Source organism: Entelurus aequoreus, linkage group LG01 (genome assembly GCF_033978785.1).
Source record: "Entelurus aequoreus isolate RoL-2023_Sb linkage group LG01, RoL_Eaeq_v1.1, whole genome shotgun sequence".
Lineage (NCBI taxonomy): Eukaryota > Metazoa > Chordata > Actinopteri > Syngnathiformes > Syngnathidae > Entelurus > Entelurus aequoreus.
This window is the reverse complement of record NC_084731.1, coordinates 90,208,753-90,231,987: the sequence shown is the minus strand read 5'-3', so window position 1 is coordinate 90,231,987 and position 23,235 is coordinate 90,208,753. Positions and strand designations below refer to the sequence as shown.

At 37.3% G+C, this 23,235-nt stretch overlaps 1 protein-coding gene across 8 annotated transcripts in view; it reads right to left on the bottom strand.

Moving 5' to 3' along the window:
- Window positions 1-23,235, bottom strand: part of LOC133658928 (protein FAM184A-like) — a 141,216-nt gene that overhangs the window by 54,037 nt on the left and 63,944 nt on the right. For 7 of the 8 annotated variants that reach the window (XM_062061474.1, XM_062061482.1, XM_062061463.1 and 4 more), the window contains exons 17-22: window positions 23,038-23,191; window positions 17,494-17,621; window positions 17,230-17,414; window positions 16,978-17,124; window positions 15,907-16,024; window positions 15,694-15,798 (exon numbers count right to left, since the gene is read on the bottom strand). In XM_062061474.1, the coding sequence (XP_061917458.1) occupies window positions 15,694-15,798; window positions 15,907-16,024; window positions 16,978-17,124; window positions 17,230-17,414; window positions 17,494-17,621; window positions 23,038-23,191 (837 nt within the window). Of the gene's footprint in view, window positions 1-2,571; window positions 4,630-15,693; window positions 15,799-15,906; window positions 16,025-16,977; window positions 17,125-17,229; window positions 17,415-17,493; window positions 17,622-23,037; window positions 23,192-23,235 lie in introns of those variants that run through there. The other variant, XM_062061515.1, reaches the window with a different exon arrangement.

Here is a 23,235-nt window from a genome sequence, read left to right as displayed (position 1 = left end):
CCGCGACTCAAAAGGGACAAGCGGTAGAAAATGGATGGATGGATAACAGGAAAGTTAGCATGTACCCTGTGTGGACACCATAGCCACTTGTCACGTCCTTGTCGGACGAAAACCAGCTTCGAACTAATTCCATTGCTTCTTTTTTGAAATATATATTTCGGCAGTGAGTTTTAACGACAGGCTTAGTCTGTGTGGCAAGATTTTACAGACTAGTTTTGGTTCTCACAGTAATTCGGGACAAAGTGAGTCCCTTTTCAGCTAAATACGAGCTAAATTTGGAATGGACTGTTGGCAACCCTACTTAGGATGTGCTTCTTGGCACGGACAAAGTCAGCAATAATCAGAAGAGACCGACCTTGTGGAAATTAGAAGTAAAAATAAAGTGCAATTAAAAATGTCATCACAGCTCAGTGATCATCACAGTGTGCAAAGTGGAATGAACCAACAGCGGTTCAAAGTCGGGGTGTACAGTATGAAACAACATCTTCACTATGTATTAGTCTCCTGTCTATGTACAAAAAGAAAACAGCGTACAGGCATGATGACTCAGCAACACGCTCAGGACGGTCAATGCCTGGGGAAAAAAAATGATCCTCAAAAATCGATAAGTGGGATTTGAAAAGATACATTCTCAGATTCATATCCTGCTGTTTCTGTCGGAACTGCTACCCTGGTGAAAAAAGAACATAACGCACCAGCTGGAAGACGTGCAGAAAGAGGGGTACAGTAGATGTCCGTTTCAGCCCCGCAATCTACAAGAATGCTCCACAAAAAGGGCCTATTGTTGAATTCTAAAAGGTACACGTGTGTACCTTAAAGAAAAAACTTTTAAGGTTGAAAAGTCAAGTGTCAGAAGTACAAAAGCAGTACGCCTCACATACTGTAGTACCATCCTTAAGAAGCAAGTTGTACAATAATGTACTTTTTTTTTTTCTGGTAGTGTGGAAGAAGACGGAAAATGAGGTTATAGTTGCTGGTGCTGGCAAAAGGAGGTGTAAACATAAAACGTTTTTGTTGGATAAACATTGATGCAATCTGAAAGTTCACCACTATGTGTCGCTAAGGATGACTGGCCTTTGTGGGAATGCCAATAAAAAGGCTTCTCACAAAGCTCCGCCCACAAGACTGAAGTTCATGCAACCAAAAAAAGATTTGCAAACAAAACTTATAGTTGAATTTGTAAACAAAACTAGTATCTTGGTGAATTATTATTATTTTTTTAATTACTTTTTTTATTATTATTTGAAACTTATTATTTTTGTTCGCAAATCTTTTTCCCCCCATTTTTTCAAATCGATTATTTTTGTTTGGTTGCATAACAAGGCTAATTTCTGTCTTTTTTGGGGGGGTTCAGGCTGATGATGACCATGCATTTGGAGACTGTGCACCAGGGGACCCCAAACTTTTTGACTCGGGGGCCGCATTGGGTTAAAAAAATTTGGCCGGGGCCCGGGCTGTGTATATATATATATATATATATATATATATATATATATATATATATATATATATATATATATATATACAGTATATATATACATATATATATATATATATACATACATATATATATATATATATATATATATATATATATATATATATATATATATATATATATATATATATATATATATATATATATATATATATATATATATATATATATATATATTCCGAGCGCGATGATGTCACGTTATCGATGAGAAAATTAATTTTTAGACAATATGATTTGCCTGAGCGGCTAGGAGACACTGAGTAACAAGTAGTAGAAAATGGATTAGAAAAGACAGATTTAAAAAATAATCATAAAAAAATTCAAAATTAAAAAAAAAAAAAATTAACTTGGTACTGCCTGCGTGCCGTAGTTTGGGGACCCCTGCTGTACACTCTACTGAACGTTATGAGCAACAAACAAACAAACAAAAAAACTGACAAACAATGCAAAGTCTTTTTTTTTCCCCTTAAAAGGGGATGATAGAAAAAACAAATGATAAGTCAGAGACAGCAGCATAATGAGTGTTTCGGTTTTGGCATGCTCTATTGTTTGCATTACAGGCAGAGACACAAAAAAGTTCAATGCTCCTTGTCCGAAAATGAAAATATTTTCTAAAAGTCAGAAAGCAGTCACATTAGGGGTGGGCGGATCGATGCAAATATCGATGGTAAGATCAGTCTGGAATCAGGGAAAAAAATCTTTGGACTCAGGAGAGCTTTGGGGCCAAAAAAGCCAAAGGATTTGAATGAGAGTAGTCTTTTGTTTACTTATTTAGCACTATTGACTTTATTTTGCTCAAACAATTATATGTAATAGAAACGCAGTCCCTCCATGATTTTGTGGGCTTTTTATGAAAAAGTGCCTGAATTCGTAGCAGCTTTTTCAGAAAATGTATCGCAAAAGTTGCAATGTTTTGAGGCTAATTTTTTTCAATAACATTGAATCAACTTATTCCATATATATATATATATATATATATATATATATATATATATATATATATATATATATATATATATATATATATATATATATATATATATATATATATATATATATATATATATGTTTGTGTATGTATGTATATGTATGTGTTAAGTAGGCTCCAGCAACCCCCGCAACCCCGAAAGGGACAAGCGGTAGGAAATGGATGGATGGCAGTATTCATTGTTATCCTGACCTCAAAAAGCACAGGATTTCAACAAAAATTGGAAAACAAATACTGTATTGATGTTTTACTCATTTTAAACCACACTTTGAAGTAGAAACTAGATGGCAGTGAAAGCACATACTTAGAGCCCACCGTACTTTTTTTTAGTTGTACTAATAATTGTTTATAATTACATAAAGAATCAGCACCGTCTTTTTTTATTGTCCGCTATCTTCTCTGTTCCTCCAAAAGTGGCAGACATTCTCTGTGTATGTTTTACTCTTGAAAAGTGTTTGTCCATTTTAAACATTCATTTATGGCTCAACACATTTACCCCCGCACATTAAAAAAAATTGTGAACTGTTGAGAGCAATCTGTAGCGCTCATTTTTGTTAATAAATGACAGACGAGAGATCATCATCACACTTCAACATCAGTATTGCAAATTAAAATCAGTTCTTAACCCTGTAAAACCCCTTGTTGTAAAATTACAACGTTACCTTTAACCATCCTAAAAAACAATCCGTTATATTTGTATTTATTTTTTTACCACATTTACATAGTCATTGGGTCCTATTGTTCAGTCTCACAAGGCTATTGGATCGTAAATTTGTTTATAAGTCACGCCTTCTGGCCATGAACTCACACAATTTCTCAAGGTTTCCTTCGAACAACATCTATTTGTTTCATTGGACTGGATTCATCAGATTCAAGTAAGTAAAATGTCTTTTATATATTTTTTTGGTTGTTATTACAATGTCTAGAGCATGTACATATGTAGTTATTGTGGAACAGATGCATCAACTTTCATTTAGAGCTTGTTATATAATTGTTGCAATTATACAACACTGGGTCAAAATGCTGGCTTGTTGCAGTGGGCTCAAACAGGTTGTATTCCCTCCACTACATCACTGCCTGAAGTATTTTCTCTATACATGCATAGTATACATTCTACCCTTGTGTTGTGTTCAAATGCCTCCTACAACAACATCTAAAAGGTCAAATTTTTTTTTTTTAGGTTTTCCTATATTTGGGTCGTACAGGGTTAATTGTCTTACCCTGAAAAGGTTGATAATGCACTGAGAGGCATCATCCACCCACCACTAATGGTCAGCCTGATAATTCACTGGAAAAAAAACTACATGTTAATAACTCTGCTTCCTAGAGAAATATATTATGTTTATGATAATTGGTATGAATAATGAAAATGACACCCAGGTCACTTCATGAATTAGTCACAGTGCCATCCAATAGAAACAGGAAATGACAAAAAAATTTAGTTGTATTTATATATTGTAAAATTCTTCACAAAAGAGTTTGAATAAAAATATTATGGGTTTTTTTCTATAATGGTGTTTTATTGTTATTATTATCATGCTCAAGAAATTAAAGGCAAAATCTCACAATGATTGCGAAAAATTAATCCTCAGTATGAACCAATAGAAATGCTCTTGTCTGATGACAAACCACAGAAAAGCCGTTGATTGCTATATCATAACTATAAGAATGATAAAAAATGTTAGTTTGCCTCGACGGCGCCCCCTACTGAGACTGCTGAGGTGCCTCACAGTGAGCGCGGAGGTTCAACGCAATGGGACAGCTAGCTAAACTTGGTGAAAGCAAACTAAACTACAGTCACCAAAAGTAATTTGTATTAACGTACTTGTCCTAATAGAATGAGGAGAAATATTCTCCTGTGTCATGCAACCATGCATTTCTGTGGTGATGCCAATTGTGAATGGAAGCCCAAAGCCCGCAATCCCGTTACGTTTCACTCCCGCTGCCCTCACAAAAATCTGTAGTCAAATTGTCCAAATGTAGTTGTCTGTCCCATTACGTCCTCTTTTTACAGAGTTGCATTTAAGCCCGTCAGAAAGAGAAGTAGTGAGCATGCAGCTCTCGTTTTTTTGCAGCGCAATCTTTGCTTTTTCTCGCCTCCATTGCCTTGGGGTCTGATGGTGCCGCGTTTGCCTCATGAAGGCTAGGGGAGGGAATAGAAACATTAGTTAAAATGTGTCGGAGGGGCGAGGCTGTATGGCTCTGATACAGTAAATATTCCCAAACATACACATGCACACATTAACTTCAAATGAAAATGCAATCTTTAGAGTGTGCCCGTATTAGAGGCATTACGGCACATGCTAAACATGCTCCAAGCTGCTACATGATCTCACATTTGCATCCGTTTTGCATGCGGACATGTGGTATGACGACAACATGCCACTAGGGATGGGTGCCAAATTTGGTACTTTTATAGGTATTTTGTCCATACTACCAAGAACCGATTCACATATAATAATTAAACGGTACTATATTTCAATACCTTTGTTGTACATGAGGTCACGTCACCGGCTCAAGCACTTGGTGGTATTTACAGTATATTCGACTCAGCCGGACTGCTTTCAGGTAATGGTGCGATTTTCCATGCCAACAAAGCAAGCACACCTGATATACACTGCTTAAAAAGTAAAGGTCTACGTGTTAAAAGGGTTCACAGTATCAACACAAAAGACAAACCTGGCAATTTAAACTTGATTGCAAATACTTTTCCTCCCTTGGCTCAAGGCGGAGGCCACTGCTCCGCTTTCTTTTGTGTTGTGTCTTGTATTACTGTTGCAAGTCTCGTGGTTTCTGTGTCGTAACTTGTATACTGTATTAAGTTAAAAAGTTAAAGTACCAATGACTGTCACACACACACTAGGTGTGGCAAAATTATTCTTTGCATTTGACCCATCACTCTTGATCACCCCGTGGGAGGTGAGGGGAGCAGTGAGCAGCAGCAGTGGCCGCGCCCGGGAATAATTTTTGGTGATTTAACCCCCAATTCCACCCCTTGATGCTGAGTGCCAAGCAGGGAGGTAATGGGTCCCATTTTTATAGTCTTTGGTATGAACTCACAACCTACCGATCTCAGGATCTTATCGTGGCTAGTCTTGGATCGACATTTCATTACTCATCCTTCTCCCCCACATTCACCTTTTCCCACATTTACGGGGCACCACCCTAGTGGCGGCCCATCAGTGTACCTGTTCTGTCTACCCTGTCTACCTACAATGTATGTCTGTTCTTGAACGGGTCTGTGCTGAAAATGTAATTTTGTTGTAGGGGAACTCCACCTTTTTTTAAAAATTTTGTCTATGGTTCACAATTACAGATGTCCGATAATGGCTTTTTTGCCGATATCCGATATTGTCCAACTCTTAATTACCGATTCCGATATCAACCGATAACGATATATACAGTCGTGGAATTAACACATTATTATGCCTAATTGTGTTGTGATGCCCCGCTGGATGCATGAAACAATGTAACAAGGTTTTCCAAAATAAATCAACTCAAGTTATGGAAAAAACTGCCAACATGGCACTGCCATATTTATTATTCAAGTCACAAAGTGCATTATTTTTTTTTAACATGCTTTAAAACAGCAGCTTGGAATTTGGGACATGAGGAGGTTGAGGTGGGCGGGGTTGGGGAGGTGGGGTTGAGGTGGGGAGGGGTAGCGGGGGGTGTATATTGTAGCGTCCCGGAAGAGTTAGCGCTGCAAGGGGTTCTGGGTATTTGTTCTGTTGTGTTTATGTTGTGTTACGGTGCGGATGTTCTCCCGAAATGTGTTTGTCATTCTTGTTTGGTGTGGATTCAGTGTGGCGCATATTTGTAACAGTGTTAAAGTTGTTTATACGGCCACCCTCTGTGTGACCTGTATGGCTGTTGACCAAGTGTGCATTCACTTGTGTGTGTGAACAGCCGTAGATATTATGTGATTGGACCGGCACGCAAAGGCAGTGCCTTTAAGGTTTATTGGCGCTCTGTACTTCTCCCTACGTCCGTGTACCACTACGTACAGCGGCGTTTTAAAAAGTCATACATTTTACTTTTTGAAACCCATACTGATAATTTCCGATAATACATTTTAAAGCATTTATCGGCCGATAATATCGGCAGCCCGATATCATCGGACATCTCTATTCACAATCATTATGAGGTGCAAGACGACAGTTTTTTATTTTTTTTAATGCATTTTAACTCATAAATAAAAGTAAACAAAAGTTAGCTTGTAACAGAGTCAAATGGAGGTCCTCTATTCCGCCTTTATAAAATTTTCACAACAAAGTTTTAAAGCTTAGTGATATCTCAGATATATCAGATTGTAGGTGTTTTTTGTTTGTTTTGCTGAGTTTGTTGCATTTTTGTTGTGTTTTGCTTGATTGTAAAATATGTCGATGGAGAGGGGGTGTGACGTTCATATGTTGTCAATATTCAGTGTTTTATCGGTCATAGTTAATATTGTAAATCCCACATTCTTTATTTTCATGTATGTATTTCATGTTTATATTCACAAATTTATTCAGTAAAAAAAATTACAATTCCATTCCGTTTTTTAAGGTGGTCTGTCATAATGTTTTTAGCATTCAATCAGACATTATTGTGAGGTTTTGTAGATATACCGGCCCCCAGACACATTTTTTTCTATAAAATTGGCCCCTGAGTCAAAATAATTGCCCAGGCCTGTTCTAGAGCGAATGGTACCCATCCCTACATGCCATACAAACACACGTACACCACAAAAGCACATTAAAAAGAAAAGGTCTCACAAGTCCACACAATATTAACGTCCTGGTACAAAACCAAGGCAGTTGAGTCAGTCTAGCAGATTGCATATACATGAAATGTATTTTTTAGTCTAGACATTTGTGGCCGAGTACCGTGTTTTTCGGAGTATAAATCGCTCCAGAGTATAAGTCGCACCGGCCGAAAATGCATAATAAAGAAGGAAAAAAACATACATAAGTCGTACTGGAGTATAAGTCGCATTTTTTGGGGAAATTTATTTGATAAAACCCAACACCAAGAATAGACATTTGATAGGGAATTTAAAATAAATAAAAAATAGGCTGAATAAGTGTACGTTATATGAGCCATAAATAACCAACTGAGAACGTGCCTGGTATGTTAACGTAACATATTATGGTAAGAGTCATTCAAATAACTATAACATATAGAACATGCTATACGTTTACCAAACAATCTGTCACTCCTAATCGCTAAATCCCATGAAATCTTATACGTCCAGTCTCTTACGTGAATGAGCTAAATAATATTATTTGATATTTTACGGTAATGTGTTAATCATTTCACACATAAGTCGCTCCTGAGTATAAGTCGCACCAAACTATGAAAAAAACTGCGACTTATAGCCCGAAAAATACGGTAAGTCATAAATATGGTATTTTTCTCCTCCAAAGCCTCCATAACGGGTCATCCATTAGCCCACACACAGAGAACAAAAGCACAACAGCGTTATGTTAAGTCTCACATTTGCAGCCTGCACTTTTTGAACTGTCCCACTAAAACGGATTTGTAAATGTGGCCTCCTTTTATAAGCAACGAAAAGCAGACTGGGAATTGAAGCAGCTCTCAAAGGCTGTAACAGTTATCTGGCGGGGAAAGGAAAATATAATGTTGGAGCATTATGACTACAAAATGTGTTTTTTCTTCAGGAACAATGGAACAGCATCATCAAACCTGAACTAAAAGAATTCATTGGGGCAGGTTGTTTATTTGCAGCATTCATTGTACTTCCTGCAAGAAGAGTGCCTTTCTTCCTCAAACTGTCCTTTTTCTTTAACGATCAGGGTGAAAGCGGGTAAGGGAGGTTAAAATGGGTGAGGGTGGTCAGTGAGGAGATCTAAAACGGGAGGAAGTGGGGGCAGCAAACATGGCTGCCACATCATCAAAGCAGCAAGTCACATTGTTGCTCACCTCCTAAAACTTGCCTGATGCGGCGGCTCCTGCGGATGAGGAGTATGAGCGAGAGCATGATTTGGCGGGGGATGAGGAGGAAGAGGAGGAAGAGGTGGCGGATGCTGCGGCAGGTGAGGGAGAGGGCGGAGGAGCGGCTGAGCGTTCTTAAGTCGGGGGAGGGTACGTTGGAGGGGGGAGTGAGGAGGCGCTGATCGGCCTCCTGGTCCTACCTCCTCCACCTCCTGTCCCTCCTCTTCCTCGCTTGCACGACTCGCGGCGGGAGGGCTGACGAATCGGAGAGCGGACTGGCTAGGAAAGCGGGCCAAGCGTTGATCTGACTGGCCGCCTGGTTTTGACTACACACAAACATAGAGAAGCGGGTCGGGGGTGGGGGATAACCGCATGATAAGCAAAGCAGCAATTTTGTCGTCTTTGGTCGTGGTTACTGCCCACATGAGCATGCTGGAGGTCACTTCTTTAGCATACACACAGGAATACAGATGTTTTAACCACTTAAAACAGATGGAAATAAGCTGTTTTCTTGTGACTGAATGACATCTGTGGATGATGAGCAGCTTTCTAAACATAACGGATGACCACACGGCGTGCGTAGGGATGGGTACAGATTTCGTTTGGTACCACCAGGTATCAATATATGTGAAATCAAACAGTATTTTAATATTATGTACAAACCCCGTTTCCATATGAGTTGGGAAATTGTGTTGGATGTAAATATAAACGGAATACAATGATTTGCAAATCCTTTTCAACCCATATTCAATTGAATGCACTACAAAGACAACATATTTGATGTTCAAACTCATAAACTTTATTTTTTTTTTGCAAAAAATAATCAACTTTGAATTTCATGGCTGCAACACGTGCCAAAGTAGTTGGGAAAGGGCATGTTCACCACTGTGTTACATGGCCTTTCCTTTTAACAACACTCAGTAAACGTTTGGGAACTGAGGAGACACATTTTTGAAGCTTCTCAGGTGGAATTCTTTCCCATTCTTGCTTGATGTACAGCTTAAGTTGTTCAACAGTCCGGGGGTCTCCGTTGTGGTATTTTAGGCTTCATAATGCGCCACACATTTTCAATGGGAGACAGGTCTGGACTGCAGGCAGGCCAGTCTAGTACCCGCACTCTTTTACTATGAAGCCACGTTGATGTAACACGTGGCTTGGCATTGTCTTGCTGAAATAAGCAGGGGCGTCCATGGTAACGTTGCTTGGATGGCAACATATGTTGCTCCAAAACCTGTATGTACCTTTCAGCATTAATGGTGCCTTCACAGATGTGTAAGTTACCCATGTCTTGGGCACTAATACACCCCCATACCATCACAGATGCTGGCTTTTCAACTTTGCGCCTAGAACAATCCGGATGGTTCTTTTCCTCTTTGGTCCGGAGGACACGACGTCCACAGTTTCCAAAAACAATTTGAAATGTGGACTCGTCAGACCACAGAACACTTTTCCACTTTGTATCAGTCCATCTTAGATGAGCTCAGGCCCAGCGAAGCCGACGGCGTTTCTGGGTGTTGTTGATAAACGGTTTTCGCCTTGCATAGGAGAGTTTTAACTTGCACTTACAGATGTAGCGATCAACTGTAGTTACTGACAGTGGGTTTCTGAAGTGTTCCTGAGCCCATGTGGTGATATCCTTTACACACTGATGTCGCTTGTTGATGCAGTACAGCCTGAGGGATCGAAGGTCACGGGCTTAGCTGCTTACGTGCAGTGATTTCTCCAGATTCTCTGAACCCTTTGATGATATTACGGACCGTAGATGGTGAAATCCCTAAATTCCTTGCAATAGCTGGTTGAGAAAGGTTTTTCTTAAACTGTTCAACAATTTGCTCACGCATTTGTTGACAAAGTGGTGACCCTCGCCCCATCCTTGTTTGTGAATGACTGAGCATTTCATGGAATCTACTTTTATACCCAATCATGGCACCCACCTGTTCCCAATTTGCCTGTTCACCTGTGGGATGTTCCAAATAAGTGTTTGATGAGCATTCCTCAACATTATCAGTATTTATTGCCACCTTTCCCAACTTCTTTGTCACGTGTTGCTGGCATCAAATTATAAAGTTAATGATTATTTGCACAAAAAAAAAAGTTTATCAGTTTGAACATCAAATATGTTGTCTTTGTAGCATATTCAACTGAATATGGGTTGAAAATTGTTTGCAAATCATTGTATTCCGTTTATATTTACATCTAACACAATTTCCCAACTCATATGGAAACGGGGTTTGTAATATTTCTATACCTTTGTTGCTCGTGACAACACGCCCGGTGAGGAAACAATCACCTAAGCAACACTGCCTCTAGGTAATGTTCAATGCCAACCAAGCAAGTATGCCTGATAGGTAACACTCAAACATTAGGTCAGGCTCCACTTTTTCAAAATGCGCTAGCTCAATACTAATTTACATTGGGTTTGCCGTAAACATGCTACTGATTAGCGTTCGCGATTTCAAAAAAACTACAACTAAAATGCACGTTGTATAAAAAAACAGATGGTGTGTAATAAGTTCAATACTTACAGAATTAACACTTTGTAGGGGGCAATATAGGACTAAACTGGCACATTCAGCTTCATGACAAAGGCAACTTCCCAGCGTGGCAACACACAGTAGCCTATATATACACTGCTGCCATTTAGCCTCTTGGACAGGGAGGGGTGTCAAACTCATTTTAGATCGGGGGCCACATGGAGAAAAATCTACTCCCAAGTGGGCCGGACTGGTAAAATCACGGCACGATAACTTAAAAATAAAGACGACTTCAGATTGTTTTTTTTTTGTTTAAAAATAGAACAAGCACATTCTGAAATTAATTGTACAAATCATAATTTTTTATTTTTTTTACACATACATGTTGCGGTTAATACTATTCTATCTTTATTTGTCGTTATTTATACTTTCTGAATAAATTATGTGATAATGTTCATCAGTCAACTCATTGGTGTTAATTTTCAATCTATCAAGATAAAAAATAATGTCAAAATCAAATTAGAGTATGTTATCTATGAAGTTTGCTCATTTTCCTCGACTGGTGCACTAACATCATGTATTTTTTTTAATTTTTATTTTTTTTACATATGTAGCATCATCTACAAAGATACAAAGAATTGCTATTGTGACATCTAGTGGACACAGTTTCTTTCATTCAAAAATTTCGGCTCATTTTTACATTTAGCAAACTCATCCCGCGGGCCGGATAAAACCTGTTCGCGGGCCTGATCCAGCCCACGGGCCGTATGTTTGACACCCCTGCTCTTGGAATTGCATATAAATGCAAAATCTACTATATAATACATGCAAATGAGTCTCAGAAATGTAATAAGAAAACAAGATATAACAACTAGACAGCACAGTTATCCTAATCAGCTCATTATAAATGCTACATTAAAACATTTATTATTAAACATTTACATTTATTAACACACACAAAAGTACCCAAAATTGGTAGTTAAGTACCGGCATCGGTTTTCAGGTACCGGGAATTGGTACCGTATTGGTTCAAATGTGAAAAGTACCCATCCCTAGGCGTGTGTAATGTTTTTAGGATGAAAATGAACACAAAAAATATGAATAAACACAAAAAAGTCATTAATAGGGCCTGCCTTCATTTAAGTAGTTACAAATTCCAAATTGTAAAACAATTAATAGAGTATATTAAACAGCAGCATTTTTGTCAATGTTTGAACAAATATTATTATAGTGTAATCTGGAAGAGTGGTTCTCAACTGGTTTGGGTGCAGGACCCACTGGCACCTCTTAATGACAAGCAGCGACCCAAAATGTGGAACATATCATATTTAATGAAAAGACAGTGCAGTTTAAATGTGATGCATTACAAAAAAAAAGAGTGTGCCAGCACAAATCAAGTTTACCAACATTTTAGGAACGATTCGTTTTTATCCACAAACTAAAAAATGTTTTAATGAAAAGTGTGTGTAAAAATGTTCTGTTGTGCTGCCGCTAATGTTTGGTCTCTAAATGCTAGCAAAGCAGACAGACATAGCTTCTCAATAAAGACTCCAGTTGAACACCATTTCAGAGCCTTGGAAGCACTGTAAAACTAAACATACAGAAATAAACTTTAACACTACGTGAGTTGTGTGGTCCTCTGTTGTCCTCTGTTTTTTTTATACATTTTGATTTCTATTTACTGTTTTAATTGGTTTTACCCTTTAAAATTGTTTTTAATTATATATATTTTTATATTGGTTTTATATTTATTTATTGGTGGAGCTAAGGATAATATTTGAATATTGTTTTTAATATTGTTTTTAATATTGTTGTGCAGCACTTTGGAAACATTTTTGTTGTTTAAAATGTGCTATATAAATAAAGTGGATTGGATTGGACTGGATAAAGTGTAAGATACTCAATAATTTCTCTGTGACATTGAACGTGAACGAAAAGCATTTCAACAAATCTGCTAGCATGATGCTCATTTACATTGAAAAGCCCATATACCTGCTAGCGATTAGCAGGTATATAATTGATCAAGTATGGGTTGAGGTTTTCCGCACACTGTGGTAATGCACACTACCTGGGTTGTGGTGGCAGATTTCCCCTCTTACTTGCGCGGCAAATACTTTCGTGAACGCTTGTTTTTTTTTATTCAATAAATGCATCGTGCAAGAGTATTAGTATATGAGTTTGTGGAATTAAATAATGAAATGGATCTGTGAAGAAATCAAACAATGTGATGTCATCTCTCTAAGTCTAAGAGAGATGAAGGGCTTTGATATTGGGTTGTTTGTGTTACAGAAGAATATGGGGCTGCCCATTGAGGCAGTGGTGCTGCTGTGGTGGCATGATACCATTTCCATGATCACTAGTGGTAATGGTGTGGCTGTTTATGTGTGTAGTGTGCATATATATATATATACACTACCGTTCAAAAGTTTGGGGTCACCCAAACAATTTTGTGGAATAGCCTTCATTTCTAAGAACAAGAATAGACTGTCGAGTTTCAGATGAAAGTTCTCTTTTTCTGGCCATTTTGAGCGTTTAATTGACCCCACAAATGTGATGCTCCAGAAACTCAATCTGCTCAAAGGAAGGTCAGTTTTGTAGCTTCTGTAACAAGCTAAACTGTTTTCAGATGTGTGAACATGATTGCACAAGGGTTTTCTAATCATCAATTAGCCTTCTGAGCCAATGAGCAAACACATTGTACCATTAGAACACTGGAGTGATAGTTGCTGGAAATGGGCCTCTATACACCTATGTAGATATTGCACCAAAAACAAGACATTTGCAGCTAGAATAGTCATTTACCACATTAGCAATGTATAGAGTGTATTTCTTTAAAGTTAAGACTAGTTTAAAGTTATCTTCATTGAAAAGTACAGTGCTTTTCCTTCAAAAATAAGGACATTTCAATGTGACCCCAAACTTTTGAACGGTAGTGTATCTATAATTTATGTATATACAATTTAATTAAGTTTGTACATAGAGTGAACAGGTAGTTCTAGTTTAGAGTAATTTATGATTTAAAGAAAAGGGGTGGGATTAAACTTCTTCTCACTCCTTTTCAAATATGTAAAAAAAAGAAATAAAAAAAAGAAAGTCCAATGCTCATTTGTTTTCGTTTTTTATTCTCCATTGTTTTCATTTTGTTATAATGGCTGTTAAGGCTATAGCACTGTATTGGATCAGGCTTGCTCTTGTTTTTAAGCATATTTGAAATAAAAATATATCAATCAACCAATCAATATGATCCAGTTTAAGAAACTGCTCAAACTCAAAGTGTTTACAAAGTATAAAGAAGAAGAATCATGATAAACATTTTGAATTTATTGATAATCTTATTCATCTCACTATATGAAATACAACTTACTTCACTATTTATTATTTATTTATGTATTTTCTTGGAACTCTGTTATTTATAGAATCATTTGTGAACAAATTGAGAACAGGAAGTGAACAAAAGTGTTAGCAATCTCTATAAAATGGAAAAAGGGTATAGATTACATAAACTCTGTTTCTTGCTACTCCTTTTTGAACATGTTCAAAAGAGAAACTTGAAACTGTGACGTATCATGCTGTAATTGTATGCATGTTAGAAATGAACTTAAACCATAAACCATAAGATACACCTCTCTTTCATTTTTAGTATGTGCCTCTACTCGCTAAATATAGCAACCAAGTTGCTAATCTGCCATGGCTTCGTCTCTAGCAAACAAGGTTCGTGGTTACGCCACACCTACAGTTATGCTACACAGCCACACTTCCGTTGTGATTTGTTTATGAGCGAGGGCAAGCCGCCAAAATTTGCATTTGTGACTGGCTTTGATGAAGATGTAAATACATGGGAAACAGTGACTCATTTTTTTTAAGATAGCAGGCTTCTTTAGCGCTGACTAACGGCTCACGTGCCGAGAATTGACGTGGCTGTTTAAGGACAATCAATGTGTTGTACAATTTCGGTACTGACGATACGGAAAAAGCCGGTATCGATGTATTTTTTGCATGTTCGTATCGACTTGATATCGCAACCCTATTTGATATATATGCCATAAGATGGGTAATGCATTTGAATGAAAATCAGTTCAGAAAAGAGCAAGCTGATTTATTTTCAATATACAAGATACATGCACGCACAATTAGATTACTCACATGTTTTTTTGTTTGTTTTATTTTATTATTATTTTTGTCCATGGTCTGTGTTTATGGTATGCTTGTAATGTGTCATGTTTTGTGATTTATGTATTCTTTTGTATCATGACCTGTTGAATGTTCACTATATTAACCTGCCTTAGGACAACGGATGAAAATTAGCTATTGCGCTAACTCCGGCATATTTAGATTGTTGCTCTATGTTGATGAATATGCATTGTCCTAATTCAAATAAAAAAATAAATACATCAGGGCGCTTTTAATGGCAATAAACAAACTTTGTCTATGACAGCAAGTTTCTATAGCATGAAAGAACAGACAGAGGAAACAACACTGCATAAGGAATCCCCTTCAGACGCACCAGTTGAGAATCACTGATCTAGAACACTTGAATTAATACACTATTTTTGTTGTGGTTTTTGTTGTTGTTGAAGGCTAAAAATCAAGCGGCTAATAGTGATGCATTCAGAGTTTCCTCCTAAAGTCACCAAATATGGTTCATTGCCCGATAAATGACACAATGTGGCTGTGCTGCAACACATGCATCATGTGCAAACATGCAGATACCCTGCAGAACACACGATCACACTGTATGTTTGTGAGGAAGTTATGTATTCAGGCACAGGCTGACCATGTCACGCAAATCCACCGACCTTGATAAGAGGGTTGATGACGCCGACATTGGCGCTGGAGTTAAAGACCTTACTGAAGCCGGTCTCTCTGTTGACTAACTCCAGCTGGTAGAACTTCTTATCATCCTGTTGCACAAAACCAGAGTAACTACGCTACAATCTTGTCGCATATCACGCAAGCAGAGGGGCAGGACACTGTAGTGCTTTATTTCAGACATGTTTCACTTTACTCACCACCAGCTTTTTGACCAGAGCCTCCCTCTCTGTGACCATCTCACGGAGCTCTGCAATAAGATGCAGATCTTCGGGTCGGCTCTCTCTGTTTCTCAATTTGTCTTCGGTACCCTCCAGCCTGGGGGACGATACAGGAAGGAGCGAGTGTCAGTGACGGGAAGAAGGGGGACGTACCAGTGTTTCCCACACATTCATTTATTTGTGGCGGCCCGCCACGAAAGAATTACGTCCGTTTTTTTTTTTTTTGTCCTGTCCAGCTTCACAAGCAAATCATATAGTTGATGTAGATGCCCATATCGGCTGTTCAGATTTACTTTACAAAAGAGAAGTGTAGGATACTTCTCTTGTTGCCTTATTTGTATTTGACTTTATTAAATGTATTTATATTAGAAACACAACATGTGTATATAACAAAGGGTGAAAAGTCTGCAGGCAGTAGGAAACACATGGTTAAGTGTAGGGAGTAAAACTGATGGCAGTCTAAAGTTCAAGATTTTTGGAGCTTTTTGTTCAGTGGATCAGATGTTTGATGAAGCTCTGTGTCTATCTACCACCACTAGTGTTTTCTGTTTATTTGTTACTGACTGTGGCAGGACACCTCTGCCTCTGTTTCACTTTATGTTGCTGGTAAATAATATGGTTGTAGTAGTAGGCTAAAGTTAAATTATTTAGTATGCACTAATTAAAGGGGCAGAGGTTTAAGAGACATTTTAGCTTTTATATTTTATAAGATATATTTTTTGTAAGAACCACAATTAATAAATATATTTCAGTGAATAACTTATTGTTCAAATCTGTATATAAATATGTACATAAAGTGTTGTAATTATATTGTAAAATGGATGGATGGATGGACGTTTAAAACCAAACTGTTATTATTAATTAGTAAGTATACATTTTTTGAGTCTTTTTAGAGAAAATCATATCTTTGTAGTAAATTATGCAAATTACTCGATGATGTCATGGTGACCACGCCCATAACCACGCCCCCACCGCCACAGGTATCTTGGCAGTTTATGGGAAACACTGCATACTATAAATTGAATGATTCTTTGTATCCTGGTTTCTTACAGTATTTGCAAAGCGCAGATCTTGTCTTTGAGAACCTCTTGGGCCTTGTTGAAGTCAGCCAACATGATCTGAGTCTCTCTGTGATGGATCATGCTGAGCTCGCCCATTTCCCTCTCGTGCCTCTTCGCCAAGTCTTGTTCATGAGCCCTGCAGCAGGGCCCCACAGAACCAAAACAGACATGAAACCGTTGAGTTTTAGTAGGTCCTCATACTGGTCAGATCATGAAGAAGAGTTTGGTGCGCGTGTGTTACCTAATCTGATGATTAGCTTCACTGCGCACCCGAAGCAACTCTTTGCCCTTCAGCTCCAGTTCACGGGTCAAGGTGTCAATGGTCTCATTTAACGAGTGGATCTCGTGGTCCAGATCTGTGATTCGGTTGCTACGGGAACACATCTCCGCCTGCAGGTCTGAGATACGAATCAGCAGCTCTTGTTCCTGCGCGACACGCAGAGTAGGAAAGGAGATGTTGAAGTTCTCAGAAGCAACAAGCAGTCCAAAGTAACTTCCTAGTTACCTGTTGGCGGTTGTGCTCCATGGCCTTCTCCAATTCTCGTTTGGCTGAAGAGTTTTCTTTCATGTGGATCTGCTTTAGATGCTCAATGGCGGTAGCATGGAGGTGGTTTAGCTCGGCACGGAGAGACGCTGCCAGAAACATCAAGAGACACCTTTGAAATCAATGAGTCACCGGCTACAATATTCTTGAAACAAGACAGATATGTACAAAAAAAGTGATTAAGTAAGTTTTTGATGGATCTTGATGAAAGCCTCAAAAAAGGTTTGCATTGGATCACTAACATAATCAAGGTGCCAATTTTTTCAAAATATTGTCCAGGGTGTACTCTGCCTTCCGTCCGAAAAAAAGGTTTAAGATGTCCATCAAAATTGATCATCTTTGTACTTTGTGGACACTTGTAGTTTGAACAGTCTCTTAAACTGAAATTATATTGGTGCTTTGTTTGATTTCCTTGCCTAATCCATTCCATAGTTTAATTCCACATACAGATATACTAAATGTCTTGAGTGTTGTACATGCATACAAATGTTTTTCGAATTAGATTTTCCTCTGAGGTTATATTTCTCCTCTTTTGTTGAGAAGAATTGTTGTATATTCTTGGGTAGCAGGTTATAGTTTGATTTGTACATCATTTTAGCTGTTTGCAAATGCACCAAGTCGTTGAATTTCTCTATTTGTGATGTAATAAATAAAGGGTTTGTATGTTCTCTATATCCAACACATTATGTATTATTCTAATTGATCTTTTTTGTAACACCGTTAGTGAATGAAGCACACATTTATAGTTATTTCCCAATATTTCTACACAGTAACTCAGATATGGTAACACTAGTGAGCAGTTGAGAATATGAAGTGATTTTTGGTCCAGAACATATGTTGCTTTATTCATTATTGACGTGTTTCTTGGTACTTTATGTTGCATATTTTTTTACATGAAGTTTCCAGTTCATTTTATCATCTATTATCACACCCAAAAATGTGTTTTCTTTTACCCTTTCAACATCTACTCCGTATTTGTGTTTGTGTTTGACTTTCTCTTCTACTTTTACCGAATAATATTATTTTAGTTTTATTGAGATTCAAAAATAGTCTGTTTTGGTTCAATCATCTTTTTAATTTGTTCATTTTTTCTGTTATTATTTGTATTAGCGTCTGCGTGTTCTCTCCTGAACAAAACGCAGTCGTGTCATCAGCAAATAATACTAACTTTAATTCCTTTTGTAACTTTACAAATGTCGTTTGTATAAAGATTCAACAATTTTGGTCCCAGCATTGATCCCTGAGGTACGTCACAAGATATTTTCAGCTCTGTAGATATTTGTTCTCCTATCATCACGTATTGCTTCCTGTTGGTTAACTAGCTTCTTACCTAGTTCCAGACCAGCCCTCTGATGCCATACCGTTCTAATTTGTGTATTAAGATATTATGATTGATTGTGTCAAATGCTTTTGTTAAATCCATTAACACTACAGCAGCACATGTTTTACAATTGTTGCGTTGACCAGCTTTTCCTCCAATGGGGAATTCAAATTGCTAGTCTCTCCCAGATTCTTTTTATGGCAATAAGCTGAAGGTTATATTGAACACCAGGCAGTAGTTGGTATTTTGTGGCTGATTCTCCAAGCTTAGAGGACAAACGTGAGACCAACCCAGTACACCAGCGTTCCCTCACCCAGTCTAGATCGGTCTCCCCTCAAACCCACGGAAGTGCTATGCTCTCCTCCTTCCTCCTCCCCACCTGCTGTTCCCCCAGTCTAGCACACGCGCTGTGCCCTTATCTCAGGAATGTTATGGCAGTCTCAACAGAGAGAATATTCAACACTCTGACTCTCATCAAGGACACTCGAATGCAAGCACTTTGTACCAGACGAGAAATTAGCTGATGAAAATATGACTATAGGAGTATAGAAAGAAGTAACACTTAAATATGGATATATGTAAAAGATCTGGATCCATCAGTATCTATTGCATTGGTGATCTCTTCCGTTATTTCGATTAATGCCATTGACGTTGAAATGTTGGCTCTGTATCCGTATTGGTTGTCTGTGAGTGTTTCGTTTTTATTTATGAATTTGTCAAATCTGTTGTTAAGCAGTTTTTCAATAATTTTAGAAAATTGTGGAAGTAGGGAAACAGGTCCGTAGTTTGTAAACAGGCGTTTGTCTCCAGTCTTATAAATTGGTGCGACTTTTGCTATTTCCAGTGAAGTATTAATTTCACAAATGCATCCCAATATTCGCTACCTCCTTCAACTACTACTACTAATTACGGCAGACTATATAAGAGACAACAATGACTACTTTAGGACAAACGATGGCCCTAAACCTTACAGTATATGTTGTAGCTGTGTGTTAAACAGATCCAGCTTTAGTGAAACACTAAGCATAATGCAGCTGTATTGCTAAGTGCTAAACAAGAGATACAAACTATGAACATAGTAAAACAATCACTTACTGTATTATGTCTGCTCTCACTAGGATTGCTCATATCTTCCCATTTAGATGAAGACTTAATCACAATCCTACCGCAAGTAAAAGAAAAAAAAATGTTGGGCGCAAACAAGCACCTTTAAGTAATATCCGGGTTTAAGTTGAATATCAAAGTCTCGGTTTATAGCAACAACCTTCTACTATACATGTAATACAATTTTTTTTAATACAACACACAACTTTTACCTTAATAACAATATTGTCAATACTTGATTAATATTCCGGTCATGAGATGTAAAAGGAGGATTGTGGCGGTTTTTGGTTGTTTTTTAAAGGGCTTTATGAGTGCAAAAGAGTACTCCTATTACCTGCATTGTTAGCCACCTCGTAATTGATGTATATTAAAATTTGAATGCATACAAAAATAAAAAAAATGTGTTCTTATATTTCATAAGGATTGTGAAAGACAGGCCAAATTCCCAAAAAGTGCTGTTCCCCTTTAAACAGAGGCTATATATTGTTTTAAATGTCTATATTTTTCATATATACAAATCCTATTTGATAAACATTGTTAGTCAGCCAAAATACACTCACTCGCGGCTGCCTGGCGTACACGAAAGCAGTGTCACAGAGGTGACAAACAATTTGCAGTCATGGCTGACAAATTTCTTCCAATTCTGCCTGTACACACTGGGAGGCTGAACAAAACTGTTCAAGAAAAAGAAGCCACCAAAAAAGATATTAGAAAAAACGAAAAGTAAGACAAGAGTAAATACTGGAGTTACTTCAGAGCACAGGTGTTAAACTCAAGGCCTGTGGGCCAGATTTAGCCTGCGACATAATTTTACCTGGAAATGATATGTGTCAATAAAGTACTTAATATTTTCTCACTAAATGTAATGGATTTTTTCTATTTTTACAGAAAAAATATATGTACTGCTTGAAATTGCATGCCTTTTTCAACTTTAATAGTATCCATTATTGCAACATGTATATTATCATCCTTTCCAAACATTTGTTTGAATAAAAAGAAGTACTTAAATATTTGCTTGACTTATGATTTTACAGCAAACTACCCATCAAATTAATAAAAATGACAATACATTTTACGGTGTTCCTTACAGTATATTACTGTAAATTGAAAAAAAACGAAAATTTTTGGCGTTAAAATTCTGTTGACTGAGCTGCCATATTTTTACTGTAAATCTTGTTTGTAATATTTGTAAATGGAAAAACGATACATTTGTTTTTGCAGTAGAAAAAATGGCAGCTAAGTTGCCAGAATAAAAAAAGAACTGTTTTTACTGTTTTTCCATGAACAATATAATGTTGTAAAAACCAACGTCAATTTAATAGTAACAGTCTGGCAACTAAGCTGCCAGCTTTTTCTGTAAAAAACAAAACAGTGGTACTGTTTTTATATTTACCGTAAAATGTTGTAAGAAATTAAAAAGACAACACTATTTTACAGTAATATTTTGTAAATGTAAAGTTTTTACTGTAAAATCAACAGTCTACTTATATATATATATATATATATATATGTATATATATATATATATATACACTACCGTTCCAAAGTTTGGGGTCACCCAAACAATTTTGTGGAATAGCCTTCATTTCTAAGAACAAGAATAGACTGTCGAGTTTCAGATGAAAGTTCTCTTTTTCTGGCCATTTTGAGCGTTTAATTGACCCCACAAATGTGATGCTCCAGAAACTCAATCTGCTCAAAGGAAGGTCAGTTTTGTAGCTTCTGTAACGAGCTAAACTGTTTTCAGATGTGCGAACATGATTGCACAAGGGTTTTCTAATCATCAATTAGCCTTCTGAGCCAATGAGCAAACACATTGTACCATTAGATCACTGGAGTGATAGTTGCTGGAAATGGGCCTCTATACACCTATGTAGATATTGCACCAAAAACCAGACATTTGCAGTTAGAATAGTCATTTACCACATTAGCAATGTATAGAGTGTATTTCTTTAAAGTTAAGACTAGTTTAAAGTTATCTTCATTGAAAAGTACAGTGCTTTTCCTTCAAAAATAAGGACATTTCAATGTGACCCAAACTTTTGAATGGTAGTGTATATATATATATAATATATATATATATATATATATATATATATATATATATATATATATAATAATCTGATAAAAGAGACTAACTACATTTCTATCCTATCCAGTATTTTATTGAAAAAAACCAGCATACTGGCACCATACTTATTTTGATTATTGTTTCTCAGCTGTTTGTAAATGTTGCAGTTTATAAATAAAGGTTTATTAAAAAAAATACAAATAAAATTCGCTGTTACAACGGCCCTCTGATGGCAGCCATAACTGCCATGTGGCCCCAAATGAAAACCAGTTTGACATCCCTGCTTCAGAGCGTTGGAGGGACTTTTGGAAACAAAAGGAATTAAAAAACGCGTGCCAATGTTGCTACATTACTGTTGAACCAGTGAATAAAATCAAACGCTTTTCTAAACACGGCTTTTGAAGCAAAACATTACATAGTAACTGATCTACATTGGTGAAGTGATCTATATTTACATAGCACTTTTTCTCTAGTGACTCAAAGCGCTTTTACATTAAGAACCCCATTCTCTTCATTTAAGCTACATTTATGGGTGGCACTAGAAGCATGGTGTGTGAAGTCTCTTGCCCAAGGACACAAGGGCAGTGACTGGGATGCCGGAAGAAGGATTAAAAAAAAGCGACCCTCAAGTTTCTGGCCGGCTGCTCTGCCAGCTGAACAACGGCGCCTCATGATAGCGAATTTTAGCAGCTAAACCTATATAGCCAAATCGCTATTATCAGCTGACAAACATAAATAGTTTTACCCTCATCTGCAATTAGTTACAACCACATCAAGCAATTCTATCCCTTTAAGATGCACTTGGATTTTTATTAATGAAAAAAATGTATATAGATTTAAAGACAACACAATTTCTCAATATTGTGTCTTTTTGTCCTCTTTGTCCCATTTTTGCTTTAGTTTTATGTTTACAATTTGCAAAAGGCCACTAAATGGACCCCAAGTTGCACTTTGGACACGGCTGTTCTAAATCGCAGGGAAAAACGTTTTGTTTTTATAAAGCATTTACCTAGTTTGGCTTTGCCCTCATCTTCCAGTTCAAATCTCAGTGTCTGGAGCTCCTGGTCTGATTGCTGTCTGAGGATGTCCAAGGTCCTCCTGTGGGCTTCCTTCAGTGCGTGAACCTCCTCTCTCTGCTCCTGCTTCAGACGTTCTTCCAGTGCCTGGATGGTGACAGGAGGAAGAAGAAGCTGAAAAATGTGGAGTG